Here is a 15038-nt window from a genome sequence, read left to right as displayed (position 1 = left end):
CTGAGGAAAAAGTGCTAGAATTGCAAGGAGAGATTGTGGAGACAACTTCACAATTACAGCAGGACATTTTGATAACTTCTCTCAATGATTGAACAAGTAGACAAATCATTAAGGATACAGAAGATTTTTTAAAAATATAATTTATTTTCAAATTGTCTTCCATACAATACCCAGTGCTCATCCCAAGTGCCCTCCTCAGTGCCCATCACCCACTTTTCCCTCTCCCTCACCCCCCATCAACCCTCTGTTTGTTCTCTGTATTTAAGAGTCTCTTATGGTTTGCCTCCCTCCCTCTCTATTTGTAACTTTTTTCCCCCTCCCTTTCCCCATGGTCTTCTGTTAAGTTTCTCAAGATCCACATATAAGTGAAAACATACGGTATTTGTCTTTCTCTGACTTATTTTACTTAGCATAATACCCTCCAGTTCCATCCACATTGCTGCAGATGGCATGATTTCATTCCTTCTCATTGCCAAGTAGTATTCCATTGTTTATATAAACCACATCTTCCTTATCCATTCATCAGTTGATGGACATTTAGGCTCTTCCCATAATTTGGCTGTTGTTGAAAGTGCTGCTATAAACACTGGGGTACAAGTGCCCCTATGCATCAGCACTCCTGTACCCCTTGGGTAAATTCCTAGCAGTGCTATTGCTGGGTCATAGGGTAGATCTATTTTTAATTTTTTGAGGAACCTCCACACGGTTTTCCAGAGCAGCTGCACTGGTTTGCATTCCCACCAATAGTCCAAGAGGGTTCCCGTTTCTCCACATCTTCGCCAGCATCTATAATCTCCTCATTTGTTCATTTTAGCCACTCTGACCAGTGTGAGGTGGTATCTGAGTGTCTTTGATTTGTATTTCCCTGATGATGAGTGATGTTGAGCATCATTTCATGTGTCTGTTGGCCATCTGATTGTCTTTGGCAAAGTGTCCATGTCATCTGCTCATTTCTTCACTGGATTATTTGTTGTTCAGGTGCAGAGTTTGGTTAGTTCTTTATAAATTTTGGATACTAGCCCTTTATCCAATAAGGATACAGAAGATTTGAACTACAACATCAACCAGCTTGACCTAATTGATACTCTCTTCCCAGCAAAAGTAGAATGCACATTCTTTTCAAATGCACATGGTTGGAGGGGCACCTGGCTGGCTCTGTCTGACTCTTGATTTCAGCATTGAGAGTTCAAGCCCCATGTTGGGTATAGAGATCACTAAAGAAGAAAATAAACTTTAAAAAAATAAATAAAATACACATGGGTATTTACCAAATATATGGAACATATTCTGATGTGTTCTGGAATGTAAAATAAGTCCTGATAAATTTGGAAATAATCAAGTCATATAAAGTACTATCTGACCATAATAGAATCAAGTAAGTCATTAACAACAGAAAAGTCACTGAAAATCCCCAAATATTTGGGAACTAATATACTTCTAATTAAGTCATGGATTACAAGCGGTAAGCAAAAGCAGAATTAGAAAGTATTCTGAATTGGGGTGCCTGGGTGGCTCAGTCCGTTGAGCTCTTGATTTCATCTCAGGTTATGATCTTACAGTTTGTGAGACTGAGTCCTGCATCAGGCTCTGTACTGACAGCATGGAGCCTGTTTGGGATTCTCTCTTTCCATCTCTCCCCACCCCTTGCAAATAAATAAGTTAATAGATAAATACATTAAGAGAAGTATTCTAAATAAACAAAAATGAATAACAAACTTATCAAAATTATCAGAATACATGTACAACAGGTATTTTGGCATTATATACTGATATTAAAAAAGAAAAAAATTTAGATCAATGGCCTAAATTTCTGTCTTTAAGAAAATAGGAAAAGAAAAGCAAATGAAATCTAAAGCAAACAGAAAAAGGAACTAATAAAGATCAAATTGAAGTCAATGAAATAGAAAACAGAAAAACATCAGAGAAGATTAATTAAACCAAAAGTTTGTTCTTTGATAAAATCAATGCAGTTACTATATCTGTATCCAGACTGATCAAGAAAATAAGATACAAACTACAAATACTGGGAATGAAAGAGGTGACATTACTATAGATTCTGCAGATACGAAGATGATAATAAGGGAATGAAGTTAAGAACTTTTTGGATGTGATGGATGTGTTTGTTATCTTGATTACGATGATGATTTTATAGGTATATATACCTATGTCAAGACTTACAAAATTGTGTACTTTAAATATGTTAATTTTACTTCAGTAAAGGTATTAAAAATTTAACTAGCCACATGTGAACAGCAGCTACAGATTTGGACAATGGAGCAGTCATTATCTGTAAGTGTCTTGAGGGTCTAAATTGTATTTAAATATTCTCTGTATAGAGCAGCTCTAGAGTGACTCATTTGACCAATATTTGTTTAATGAAGGAAATGCAAAATACAGCTATTGGGGTAAGCATGGATGTATCACTTAACTTCTCAGGACATTAGTTTCCTGATATGAAAAAAAAAATAGAGGTTTATCTAAGTTCCTTTTGCCTTCAAATTCTGAATTTTGAAGAACAGAAAATATTCTTCCTTATTTAACTGCAGATTGTCATTTATTTGGAAAAGCATTTTTTTGAAGACACCATGTTTAATAAATTAGCACAATTAATTTAAAAAACTTTGAAAACACTACATCACTAAAAATTAAATCTTTTCTTTAGCACCTTTAATTAACACAGTACTGAGTACCTTTCATAATAAAAATCAGAATCTTTCCAGTGGTTCTGTTGATACAGTCCCCTTGCTTACTCCTCATCTCCTCACTCTCTCTACTAAGTCTTGGCTTCCTTGACCACTTTGTATAAAACCACGACCCCTATTCTCCTGCACTTTATTTCCTTATCCTGCTTTGTTTTTCTCCCAAACTGCTATCACTATTTAACATAGTATTTTCTTTTAATATCTTCTTTCACCTGACTAAAAGATAATTTTCATTAGGGTAAGGACTTGGCCCATTTTGTGTACTGTTGTAGGTTCTAGAACAGTTTCTGGAACATAGTAGGCATTCAGTAAATATCTGTTAAATGAATTGATCTATTGTACATTAATATCCTTTAGGTCCCCCCCCCCCCCCGCCGCTTGTATAGATTTTTATCTCTTGAATCTCTACTGTATAAAAAAGTGAACTCCAATTTTCACTTTATAGACAAGAAATCTATGTCTTAGGGGAAATTATATAAGGCATCGAAAGTCACATACAACTAGACTCAAACCCAGATCTGCTGTATTCCAGAGCTTGAGATCTTTAACATTGTACTTTTTCCCATTTTCAGGTGTATTATTTGCAAAGATAAATGTTAGTTTAACATGAGCATCGATAGGTTTAGAACATTAGGATAGAGCATAGCAACATTTTAAGAGAAAGTGACTAAAGAAATTTTCCTTAGAGAAAGGTGGAGGGTATGGAAAAGATTTGTGGGTCACTTCTAGAGAGGTTTGTGAGTAGGTTTGCAAGGGGGAAAATGACTAGCTCAGGGAAAGAATGAAACCTTGAACATCTGGGAACTAAGGCTTTGCCCAAAGGGTGTAGAATGATAGGGAACTAAAAATTGAGTTTCATGATCTGGGTCATTGGCTGGCAAATTACAGCCAGTACACAAACTCACTTGAACTTTAATTTTTAATTGGTTTTGGTTAATCAGTAATTGAAAGTTATTCCATACACTTTATGTTATGTTTACAAAAACAGTGATATACACCTTACGTATCATTGATAGGGTATTTTTTAAGGCAACGGAAAAGAGAAAGAGGAAAGGAAGGAGAGAGGACAGAAGATTTTGTGTGTGTTTATTAGAAAGAGATTTTATATATTTTGTATAGAGAAGGAGATGTTATGTGTTTTCTATATAATAATAGAAATATTTGTTTTGTAGTAAATGATACCTATTTTCTTTTGGGTCTTGGGTTTATAGATCTCTAAGCCATTCAGGTTATGTTTATAATGCTTATCTTAAGCCAAGGTGGCAAACCTGTCAAGCTTAACGGTAATAGCAAAACTACTATGCTTTTCTTAGTTGACTAGAAATTGTGTTGGAAGTACCAAAACACTATTTTGTCCTATATTCATTTTTGTTGTACTTTGTGGTAAGCCTTTTACAGTTAAAGATTGCTCGTTTGTCATTTATCTGTGATGTGAGGCCATTGACAATCATGTTTTAGTTTATACTGTTAACACAAGAACACATTTTTACAACTTGTTTTTCAGTGATTTAAAACACCTTGCGGAGATCCACTTTGTTGGCATAACTAAGCTTTTGGTCAGGACTTGGATTCTTTATTCTTTCCACATACACCTTATTATGTTGTGTTTGAGAGGAGCTTTTTAAATTTAGATTTATTGTGTTCGGATGCCTGCTTTTAGAGGAATTTTGTTTTACAACTAGTCTGTATCCCACAAAGGATGATTATAATTATAGGAGTTTTTCTTATTGATTAGAATTGGCTGACCACTGAAACATTTTTTACATTTGAATACAAATCTGGTCATCTTGGTATAATAGTTAATAAGCTTTATGATTTATTTGCTGACTTCATTATATAAATGAACAAATGTCTTTGTTCTTAAGTTACTTATGCTTCTTCAGGCGTTCTTACAGATAATTAAAAAAATTTATCGTTCCTCTTGAACCATGTTACCTTTCTACCCAGTCTATATACACATATACATGTTGTAATATATATATACATATTGTATAATGTGTATAATTTCATTTGTGTTTGTGTGTGTGAACAGACTCATTATTGCCTTAACATGGTTTATTTGAAAGACAGGGAATGTGGTACATGCATGACTAGTTGTGCACATCTTTAAATTGTTTCAGGCACAAGATTTAATAGTGAGAATTTTGCCTTCATAACATACAAATGATGCAATGGCATGGATAGAGCTAGAGAGCATTATGGTAAGCAAAATAAGTCAGTCAGAGAAAGACAAATACCATATAATTTTACTCACATGTGGAATTTAAGAAACAAAACAAAAGAAAAACAACCAAAACAAACGAGTAAAGGGAAACAAGAGAGAGAGGGAGACAAATCAAGAAACAGACTCTTAACTAGAGAGAACAAACTGATGGTTACCAGAGGGGAGGTCAGTGGGGGGGATGGGTTAAATAGGTGATGGGGATTAAGGAGGGCACTTGTAAGGAGCAATGGGTGTTGTACGGAAGTGTTGAATTGATTGCTATATTGTACACCTGAAACTAATATAACACTGTATGCTAACTATACTGGAATTAAAATTTGAAAAGAAAGACACACAAATGATGTCAGTGGTCTTTTACACGTAATTTTTTTACAAGTAATTTTCTCCTTGTTGTAGGTCCTTTTGTTCTGCATCACAGCTGCCATGTACATGTTCTTTTTCAGGTATGTACTGTTATACCTATTTATTTTAATGGAAAAAAATAGTGGTCCTTTGTGGTTTTTTGAATCAGCCATATAACTAAAGTTGTTCCCTAAATAATCGTTTCTCACAAGTGGCATGAGTTGTATTTTTTTTTCTTTCCTCTAGAATAGTTAGAGATAAATCACTGCTTCTTAGTGAATAGAGGGAGGGAAAGAAGATTTTTTTATTTTTATTTTTTGACTTTCTACTTATAGGTTCATCTTGGGAAGCTGAATATGTAAATTAATAGTCTCAAATTCTGACAAGTGAATTTTTGTTTTTTCTGGACATGATTTTAGATATTCTTCACTCTCCTTGTAAAACAGTCAGCATTTTAGATTTCGATGAGAGAAAAGTGATGGTAGAGCTTAATCTAAATTTTCTGTGGGGATAAACTAGCATATTCGTCATAGTCTTTAAAGTATTGCGTTAGTCCGTAATGTCGGAGTTATATTTCTCATTGACACTGAAACTGTGAGGCCTGTGGAGGAGTGTTAGGATGGCTCAGGATTTCAAGGCCAATAAAAAGGATACCATCGCTGTATAGCCACAGCAGTACAGGGATGGGATTTTTCACTGGGAAGAGTCCACTCCTTCATAATCTGTCAGTGATACCAGTAATTTCCATTTATCTCACTCTTATTACACTAATTTGAAGACACTTTTTCATGATTTTTTTGGATATAGGCAGAATTCAATCACAGCAGGAAGGACCAAACTTTTAAAATTAAAATTTGTATTTGATTAACAAAGGCAGTTACATGTTTTAATAAGATATATTTTGTAGATACCTTTAAATAAGACAATTTAACCATACCAGAATTTTAAAACAATTTTCTTCCAGAACACCCTAATAAATATTTGATAAGCACAATGATATGATTTTAACTTATTTTCACTTTATCAGCTATTTTACATGCATTATAAAGTGATACTGCTGCTGTTACTCTTGTAAAGGGACAGCCAGGCCCATAGAAGGGAAAAAATGGATCAAATTTCAGGCTAGGGTGGCTTGATTTGCAAAGGATTGGTAATGAGTGCATAGTATTTTTTGTTGGTTATTAGTGACTGAAAAATCATTGCAGCTCTCTAGAGGTCTTTGTGAAATTGTTTGAACTGTTAGGGGCGAGGTAGAGGTGTTAAGGACAAAGACTGTATCATTGCATCAATTTTCCAAAACTTCATATTGTATTCAGATTATTAGTAGGACAATATTGCAAAAAGTTCACATGGTTGATCTTTATGTTCATCTAGTCTGAAGATAAAGCATACTTAGTGGGGAAAATATAAAAAAGCTGAAAACGTAGAAACCTTTCTTTTGTTGACATCCACAGGAGGAAAGTACAATATCAAGTAAATTTTCCTTTTGTGATAATTCCTAAAAGAACATAGTTAAATGCAACAATCCTTCCCAATATGACACCTAAGGATAGCATATTTGATCATCATTTATCATTTCTTAGTCATTAGTTTTGAGATTTAAAAACAAGTTGTATGTTGAATATAGTGATAATGCCCAAACTTTAGCATGGTCCTAGGAAATTGTGCTTGAAAATTGCTGCCATCAACGTAGTATTTTTGGTGTAGAAAGAAAATCAGCCCTATAAATATGTATTTTGGTGTAGAACTATGAAACCTTTTCCTGTTTCAGTCACAAAGTCTAGGTTAAAAACAACAATTTAAAATACTTTCCAGAAGGCTCAATACAAGGTTTTAGTGCCAAGATAAACATTTTCAGTTTTCTGAGGAAAGGGGTTGTTTTCTCCTAAAAGAAGCACTATCACCAAATTCCTAGTGTTCTTGGCAGAAGTTAGTTTGAATAACTCAACAAAAGAGGTTTGGCAAATGGCAAAAAAAAAACCATTTATAAAGTACTACACTCAAACAAAACACTGCTACATGTTTGGCTGAATTCCGGCATGTGTTTGCAATGAACAAACAATATTGTACATAGGAGTTAGTGAGTCTAATTGCATTAGAATATTCTATTCTTAAAATTCAGGTGTATGGTACGGATATTTGAGGTCACATTTTTCCATTTATTAAAATTTTAATTTTACTTGTGTAAAATTAGATAAATATCAAATGATATTGTTCCTCGGCCCCCATTCATAGTAACTTCCTTTGGAAAAGAGAGGATAAGGGAAACATTTTGTTAGAAATTAATCAACTTGTCTTTTTATCCTAGCCTCTAAATGGGAAAAAGGGAAATAGAAATAGATTTTTTCTCAATAGAGGGAAAAATGTGCCAGTTTTATTTATTTAGAGAAGGAACTTGAGGAATAGTTCTATAAGTATTTTTCTAAAAATGACATATAGGATGTGATGGTTATTGTATGAATTTACTTAAAATACAAACCAGTGTTCTTAGTTTTGAAATTATGGCTATTTAAATGTGTAGTGAAAGTATCTTACTTTTGAATAGCTCTTTTGTTTTTTTTTTGAGAGGTAGTTTTGGTTTTTTTTTTACACGCATTTTCTCATACATGGTGATCTTGATTTTCAGTCTGTGTACCAGAAATTAATTCTGTTAGGAACTGGGGTACAATATTTTGAAGATGTTTTGAAAGAAGTCTCTCTGTACAACCCTAGTGGGCATTCTTCATAATGATTCTGCCTCCTTTGTTCAATCGTCTTATTATTTTGCATGTTGTCATAACTTTGCCTCAGAGAAATGCCTATCACTATGAAGCAGAAGTCCTGGTTGAAAACTTGGTAGAATATTTTGTCTCATGTATACCTGTAAAGCACTTTTTTTTTTCAATTTACAAACCTGTATTTGTGAGTAAAGCAACTTGTTTTTGTTTTTTTTTTCTTTTTTTTTTTTTAAGTCAAGGATTTATTATAGTTGTTGATTCAGGCTTGATTAGGATCTTTCCAATAGTCATGTGGAGAAAAGAAATGAGTTTCTTTTGAATCATTAGCTCTTATTTTTTGTTTTAACTGAAAAGCAAAGGGAAGAATCAACAACAACGCAAAAATCATGCCAAAACTAATACATTTAATCCTGCTCAAAAAAACAATGATGCATGCTACACTTTTAAACAATTTATTTGATTGATTTTATTTTCAATACTAAATATCTGTGTATGAAGAACACATAGTTTAGAAAAATAAAATGATTCAGCTTCACTTTTCTTTAAAGAATTTAATTTAAAATAGTATCATAAAGCATATTTTGACAACTCTGATCACATCCTAGTGAGTACTTAGCTAGAAATTCTTTTCACCTATCTTTGCGAAACAACAAATCCAACAGTTTGTTTAAACGTGTAGATTGAAGGGCTCAGAAGTGTTGTCATAGCAGATAATCTACAGACTGTGTATGACTGATTCACAGTAGACATATCTTAATCTGCTATAAACATTGAAAAGCATTGCATTTTTATTTAGAAACCAACTCAGGGGTGTGTGGATAGCTCAGTTGATTGAACATCTGACTCTCAGTTTTGGCTCAGGTCATGGTCTCATGGTTTTGTGAATTTGAGCCATCGGGCTCTGCGCTGGTAGTGCAGAGCCTGCTTGGAATTCTCTCTCTCCCCCTCTCTCCCTTCCCCTACCCTGCTTGCCTTGTCTGTCTCTCTCAAAATAAATAAATAAAATTAAAAAAAAAAAAGAAACCAGCACAAATTAAAGTTTATTGTTTTTGTGTTTGAAACGTTATTTAGAAACAGCATTGATGCCTGCCATTTGATGAATTCTAGTCAACTCTCTGTGAAGGTACAAATAATAAACCCTTTCATTAGTCTCAAGATATGGATGTATTTTGTTTTTAGGAAAATGGCATATTTTATTAGCTATCTGCAATTTTTGAGTGAAAGACATTTGTGATTGTTCCTGAAACTATCCTTATGTAAACGTAACCTATTATCTTTGAAGTAACTTTAACAGCAAGTAAAGAGCTTTTGATCTGGGTCTTTCAACCATTATTGATTTTAATAAAAGTCCTTTAAATATCAATTAGGTTCTATTTTTTAAAGTACTGCTCAAAGTACACAAAAATCCATTCTAGGAAATTATGTATTGCATTTGAACTTTACAGTTTGACTGTAGAGTTAGGAGAGTTTGCCCTAAATAATTACGTTTATATATATTAAAAACATTTTTTTAATGTGTATTTAATTTTGAGGTGGGGGGACAGAGAGAGAGGGGGACAGAAGATCTGAAGTGGCTCTGCACTGACAGCAGAGAGCCCTATGCGGGGCTTGAACTCACAAACCGTGAGATCATGACCTGAGCTGAAACCAAAGTTGCACGCTTAACTGACTGAGCCATCCAGGCACCCCTAGATTTATATTTTGAAGAGATTTCTTCCAGCAAAGCAGAGAGTGAATTGGAGGCTTGGAGGGCGCATAATGACAGGTAATGGTAGGATACTCTTGCAGTTATTCTAGAAAGAAAGGGTGGGTCATGACTGAAGGTTATTGTGGTAATGACATGGTGAAGAGTGGTTGTATCTAAGATATGAGGATTGATGCTTGGATGATGAAGAGTGAAACACTGGAAATTAGCAAATGAGAAACGTGTGGAAATTGAGTACAGTTTTTTTTTTAAATTCTGAGATTGGAGTGTGTTTTAAGATATTTGCATAGAGAAATATAGATACCATTTGGGTATTTGGAGATCAGGAGATAAACAGAAGCTATTCTGGAATGTCACACCAACTGGTTGACTACAGACAAATTATACAACTTTTGTATACTTAGTTTTTTCTTTATTAAAAAGTGTAAATTATATGGACCTCACTGGTAGGGTTCTGGTGAATAAATTAGACACAGTGTCTTTCAGCCATTTTTGAATATGACCCAAAATAAGAGCTAAATTGTATGTTGTGAATACACACACACACGTAAGTTTTCCAGAATAATACTTAGCCTTACTGCATTGAATACACTTGGATCTTTTTTATTCTAATTTATTTTATTTATTTAAGAAGCTGCATTGAACCATTAATGGGTAACAATAGCAGTGAGAAAACTGCCAAGCTAATACATGTGAGCACCTAGGACCGTGATTATTACTTTAGCAGAAGTAGAGTTCCCAGTCAGCATTATTGTTTTTAAACTATGAAAGAATGTTAGTTAAAATGGAGGATTTCAAGAATGAGGGCATTATTTTTAGTGTTAATACTATAAATATATTCTTTAAGATAAGGGCTAAAAATTGTTTATTTGCTCTAGCAACTTAGTGGGGAGTGGTAAACTGCTGGAGAAGTTTTTCTTGTTGAGTTGGAAGAGTAGACTGTGTTACATGATGTTCACTCTAAATATATATAGTTAGATTTGTCAATTTTTTTTTTGAGAAAGTTGGGAAATTTTTTTATGCAAAAAAAGTGTGAGATGAGGAAGTAGAAATGAGTATAATAAACTCAAGAAGTTTGAGAGGATAAGGCAAGTTGTTACAGGATTAAGGTTTTTCTTTTGGATTCTTTCTTAGTTTATTATTTTTTTAGACAAGAGAGACCAGACCATGGGAAAGTTTCAGTGGTAGAAGAAAGTTATGCAAGCAGGAGAGATTGACAAGTTGAGGAATGAGAAAGAGGAGAGAAATGGCCTAACATGCAGTGCAGAATGTAAACATAGATAGCTAGATTGTTAAACCTGCTTGTCTGGGAGAGAGCATGTTAAATGACTAGGAGGATACTGACATTCTGTTTGGAAGCCTTGAACATATGGTTTTAAGTGGATGAGGACTGATACATAGGAGAGGTAGTAAATAGAAAAATCTTAGGCCTTTGGCTTCGTAAATTCATTGCCATTCTCCAAAGGTAAATTAACTTGTTAATAAAAATTGACATGAGCTTGGGAAACCAGTATTCCTCAGAAGATATATGCAAGTGAATCGAGGTACTTCCATAATAGGTAACTAAACTAGTGAGCTTACCAAAAACGCAAATTCTGCCCTATGCAAAGATAAAATATAGAGATCATTAGGACTGTCGCTTTCCTCAAAGCAAATGGAAAAGGTGAGAAAACATAGGTTCATAAATGTTGTAAATCACTTTCTCTGACAATAGAGAGCTTATTTTCAAGCCATATGACTCTGATCTTTGTTTTTGGGGGGAGAAAATTAGTCTGCCCATGTGGTGAATGTACTTCCATCTGTGGGTGGAAGTTGTGGCAAGTCTATTTTCATTTTTTGCCTGTCAGCCACATGATATACTGTGCCCATATAAACAAATATACTGTACTCAAATATTTGATGTCTGATATGGTTATTGTTTTTAGTATCAATCAAAGAGAAATACTGTTTGGAGAAATACTGTCAACTTAAAATGCAAATCCTTACAGACCTAAGGGGACACAGTCACAGTAGAAGTGGTCAGTTGTCTTTGCAATTTTATTTTCAAAAGTAAAAATGGCATTTTTAGGGGATTTTCTAAGTGTAAATATCTTATTTATTTTTACTAATGTCAAAGTTCAAGAGGTGGTGATGTCTACACATTACTGAATCAGTGAAAAGTTTATACCATTAACATACTACTGTCATTCACTGCCAGTTGGCTTGTTCTAGTCCTATAGTGGTTCTGAGGTTCCACTGGATATCGGAGCCTCTTTGTGAATCAAGATGGCAGTTTCGAGTTATAATAAAGGATAAACCATAAATGGGGCACCTGCATGGCTCATTTGGTTAAGTGTCTGAGTTCGGCTTAGGTCATGATCTCACGGTTCATGAATTAGAGCCCCGCATTGGACTCTGCTGACCCTGTGGAGTGTGCTTCGGATTCTCTGTTTCTCTCTCTCTCTCTGCCCTACCCCTTGTTCTCTCTCAAAAATAAATAAACATTAAAAAGGATAAACCATAAGTATGTTATTTTTTTTTTTTTACTAATAGCCTGATTTACACTTCTGACCTAAAACCCTTTTAACCTCTGTTTAGCATTGTTCAGCTAAATCAAGTTGGCAGTATATAGTTGAATTTATTTTTTAATGAATCTGTAAGATATGATCTAGCTAGAATTTAATAGTAGTAATAGCTGTGTCATGAGCAAAAAGTCTTTTGTTCCATGTTCTACAGTTGTATTTATTTTATTGAGAAAAGAATAATTATTCTTATAAATAACTCTTCTTAAGTTAGGAGAAATGAAAATGTTTTGTTTTGGAAATGATGATAGAAGATTTGAGAAAAGCATTTTTCAATAAACATTTTAGTTTTGAGCAATAAGGAATTCTTCCTGGGTATAAGAATCTGTTCCCTTTACAGAAGTATGAGCAAATCAAATGTGCACAGGTAAGAGAAATAATATGATAGATTTTTAACAATAGTGGCGAATTCTTGAAATAATTTAAATACTTTTTTTTCCCTGATAATGTCAGTAATAGTTTATTAGCATTGGTGATTATTACTGGATGTGGTTTGGGTAGAAGGGTACTCAGGAAGTGTTTTAATAAATGATACGGAATTTAAAATATCTAATGATTAGAAGTAAAATTTTAGCTTTTCAGAATTTTCATTTACTTAATGAAAAACAAAGATGTATTTTTGGAGGTTCTATGGTATAATAGAAATTGTATAGTCTTTGATGCCACACATTCGAACAGTCCTCTCTTTAGGTTTTGGCTCTAGCACTTACTAATTCTGTAGCTTCAGCAAGTTATTTGTTTGGTTTCTTTTTAAATTTTTTATTCATACAGTTATCCCTATGGCTATGAGAATTTAGAACAGATGCTCCTACAAGAAAATAATTTTTTAAATGATATTTATGTTTCCAAGCCAATCTTTAAAAGTTAACCTATAAATGAATCTATAAAATGTACTTGGAGTATAGTGCCAGTGGTACTATAGAAACAAATAATATTTATGATAATGTATTTTTGGAAAAATGCATTCATTTCCAATGTGGTAGAGCTAAAGCAGAAGGATTGGGACTTATCCAATTCTTGAGCTATTCCACAGAGTCCTCTGTCCCAACAAGAGCTCAGAGCATAGGAGAAGGGAAGTGAAGGGGTAGAAGAACAGAACTGGACCTCTTAGGAAGAGAGTGGTTAAAAACAAAATAAAAGCAGGCTAATCCTGCAAATAAGAGCCATGGGATTGGGATTGTGGTTTAACCTGGGGCTTTCCTTTCTCTTGTCTTCCTTTTTCTTTCTTCTTCTCCCATCTGTTTCCTACTTTGATGCCATCTGACTGGAGGGGTGTTGGGGCAGCAGAGTAAGTGAGGCTAGAGAAGAAAGGGTCTTAGAAGTATAGGGTGGATGGGCACTGTGGGGGCTGAGGGTAGGAGGGGGGGAGTGGAGTGAGAAGAAAAGAAGTGTATTGGCCCCAAATTCCCGGAGCAGCAAGATTTGGCTGGGTGGGTCTTTCTGTTGCCAGCCTTACTCTCAACTAGTTGCTGCTAGTCCATCCATTGAAAACTGGATTAAAAAAAAATCTAACAAGGTTAAAATGGGTAAAGGATGGGGATTAAGGAGTTCACTTGCTGTGATGAGCACCGACCGGCTGATGTATGGAATTGTTGAATCACTATATTGTACACGTGAAACTAATGTAACACTGTATGTTAACTAACAACTTAAAATAAAAACTTAATGAAAGAAGAATGGAGCCAATCAGGGTATCCTTTTCCCTCCCAAGTTCCAAATCTCTCTAGGCATCATACTGCATCATATTATATATGAAATAAAGCCACAAGTGATTCCTGAAAGTGTCTGCAACATTTTTTTGGTCATTTTTCATAATCCAACAGCTGCCATGCATTTGGTCTTGTTTTCATACAGTTGACTCTGTTTTACCTCTTGCCTGTAAGGGTGGGAACGTTGGAGAAGAGGAGGAATAAGAAAAAGAAAACAATTGCTAGAAGCAGTAGGGTAAGAGGAGGCCTAAGTAATGTTGGCCAGAGTAGCCATATTAATTTAAAGGATTTACATTCATTTTTGTATATCTTCAATGTAGTTAAAAGGCAATATTTTTCCAGAATTTGCTGGTATGTCTTCCTCTTGGTAGATTAAAAAGCTAGTGCTATAGTCTGAATGTTTGTGTTCCCCTGCAATTCATATGTTGATATGTCAGGGTAATGGTATTAGATGGTGGGGCCTTTGGAGGTGATTAGATCATGAGGGCAGAGTCCTCATGAATGGAATGATTGATTGCCCTTATAAAAGAGGCTCAAGAGAGCTCCTGTGCCCCTTCTGCCATGTGAGGTTACAGTGAGAAGCGTGCTACCAGTGAATAAGTGGGCATTGTTGGCTGGCACCTTGGTTTTGGACTTGCCAGCCTCTGAAGCTGTGAGAACTAGATTAGTGTTATTTATAAGCCACCTAGTGTCTAGTATTTTGTTCTAATGGCTTGAACTGACTAAAACAACTGGGAAGGGCTTTTCAACCTTCTGATTTAGTGCATTAATATTTCAGGTGTCTATTAAAATTTGGCCTGCAGACCTGCTTGCTACCCCAAGGTGGAGGCTAGCTAATATCTCCATGTAAGCTTTCTTTCTCTTAAAGGAAAGTCTTTTAATAGGGGTTTTCTATATATTTTTAAATTTTGAAAAATTTAAATCCAATTTAGTTAACATATAGAGTAATAATGATTTCAGGAGTAGAATTTAGTGATATATCACTTAACGTGTAATACCCAGTGCTCATCTCAACAAGTGCCCTACTTAATGCCTATCATTAATAGGGGTCTCTAAAAGGAAGTATGAAATTATAAAA

The 15038-nt window shown here is 34.4% G+C and overlaps 1 protein-coding gene across 2 annotated transcripts in view; it reads left to right on the top strand.

The window, feature by feature from the left end:
• Positions 1-15038, top strand: part of TMEM135 (transmembrane protein 135) — a 255216-nt gene that overhangs the window by 165522 nt on the left and 74656 nt on the right. For both annotated transcript variants that reach the window (XM_045038638.1, XM_011286541.4), the window contains one exon: positions 5323-5369. In XM_045038638.1, the coding sequence (XP_044894573.1) occupies positions 5323-5369 (47 nt within the window). The remainder of the gene's footprint in view (positions 1-5322; positions 5370-15038) is intronic.

The sequence above is a fragment of the Felis catus genome, chromosome D1 (assembly GCF_018350175.1).
Source record: "Felis catus isolate Fca126 chromosome D1, F.catus_Fca126_mat1.0, whole genome shotgun sequence".
In the NCBI taxonomy this organism is placed as follows: Eukaryota; Metazoa; Chordata; class Mammalia; order Carnivora; family Felidae; genus Felis; species Felis catus.
Note: the sequence above shows the minus strand (reverse complement) of the source record. Positions and strands in the feature narration are given on the sequence as shown.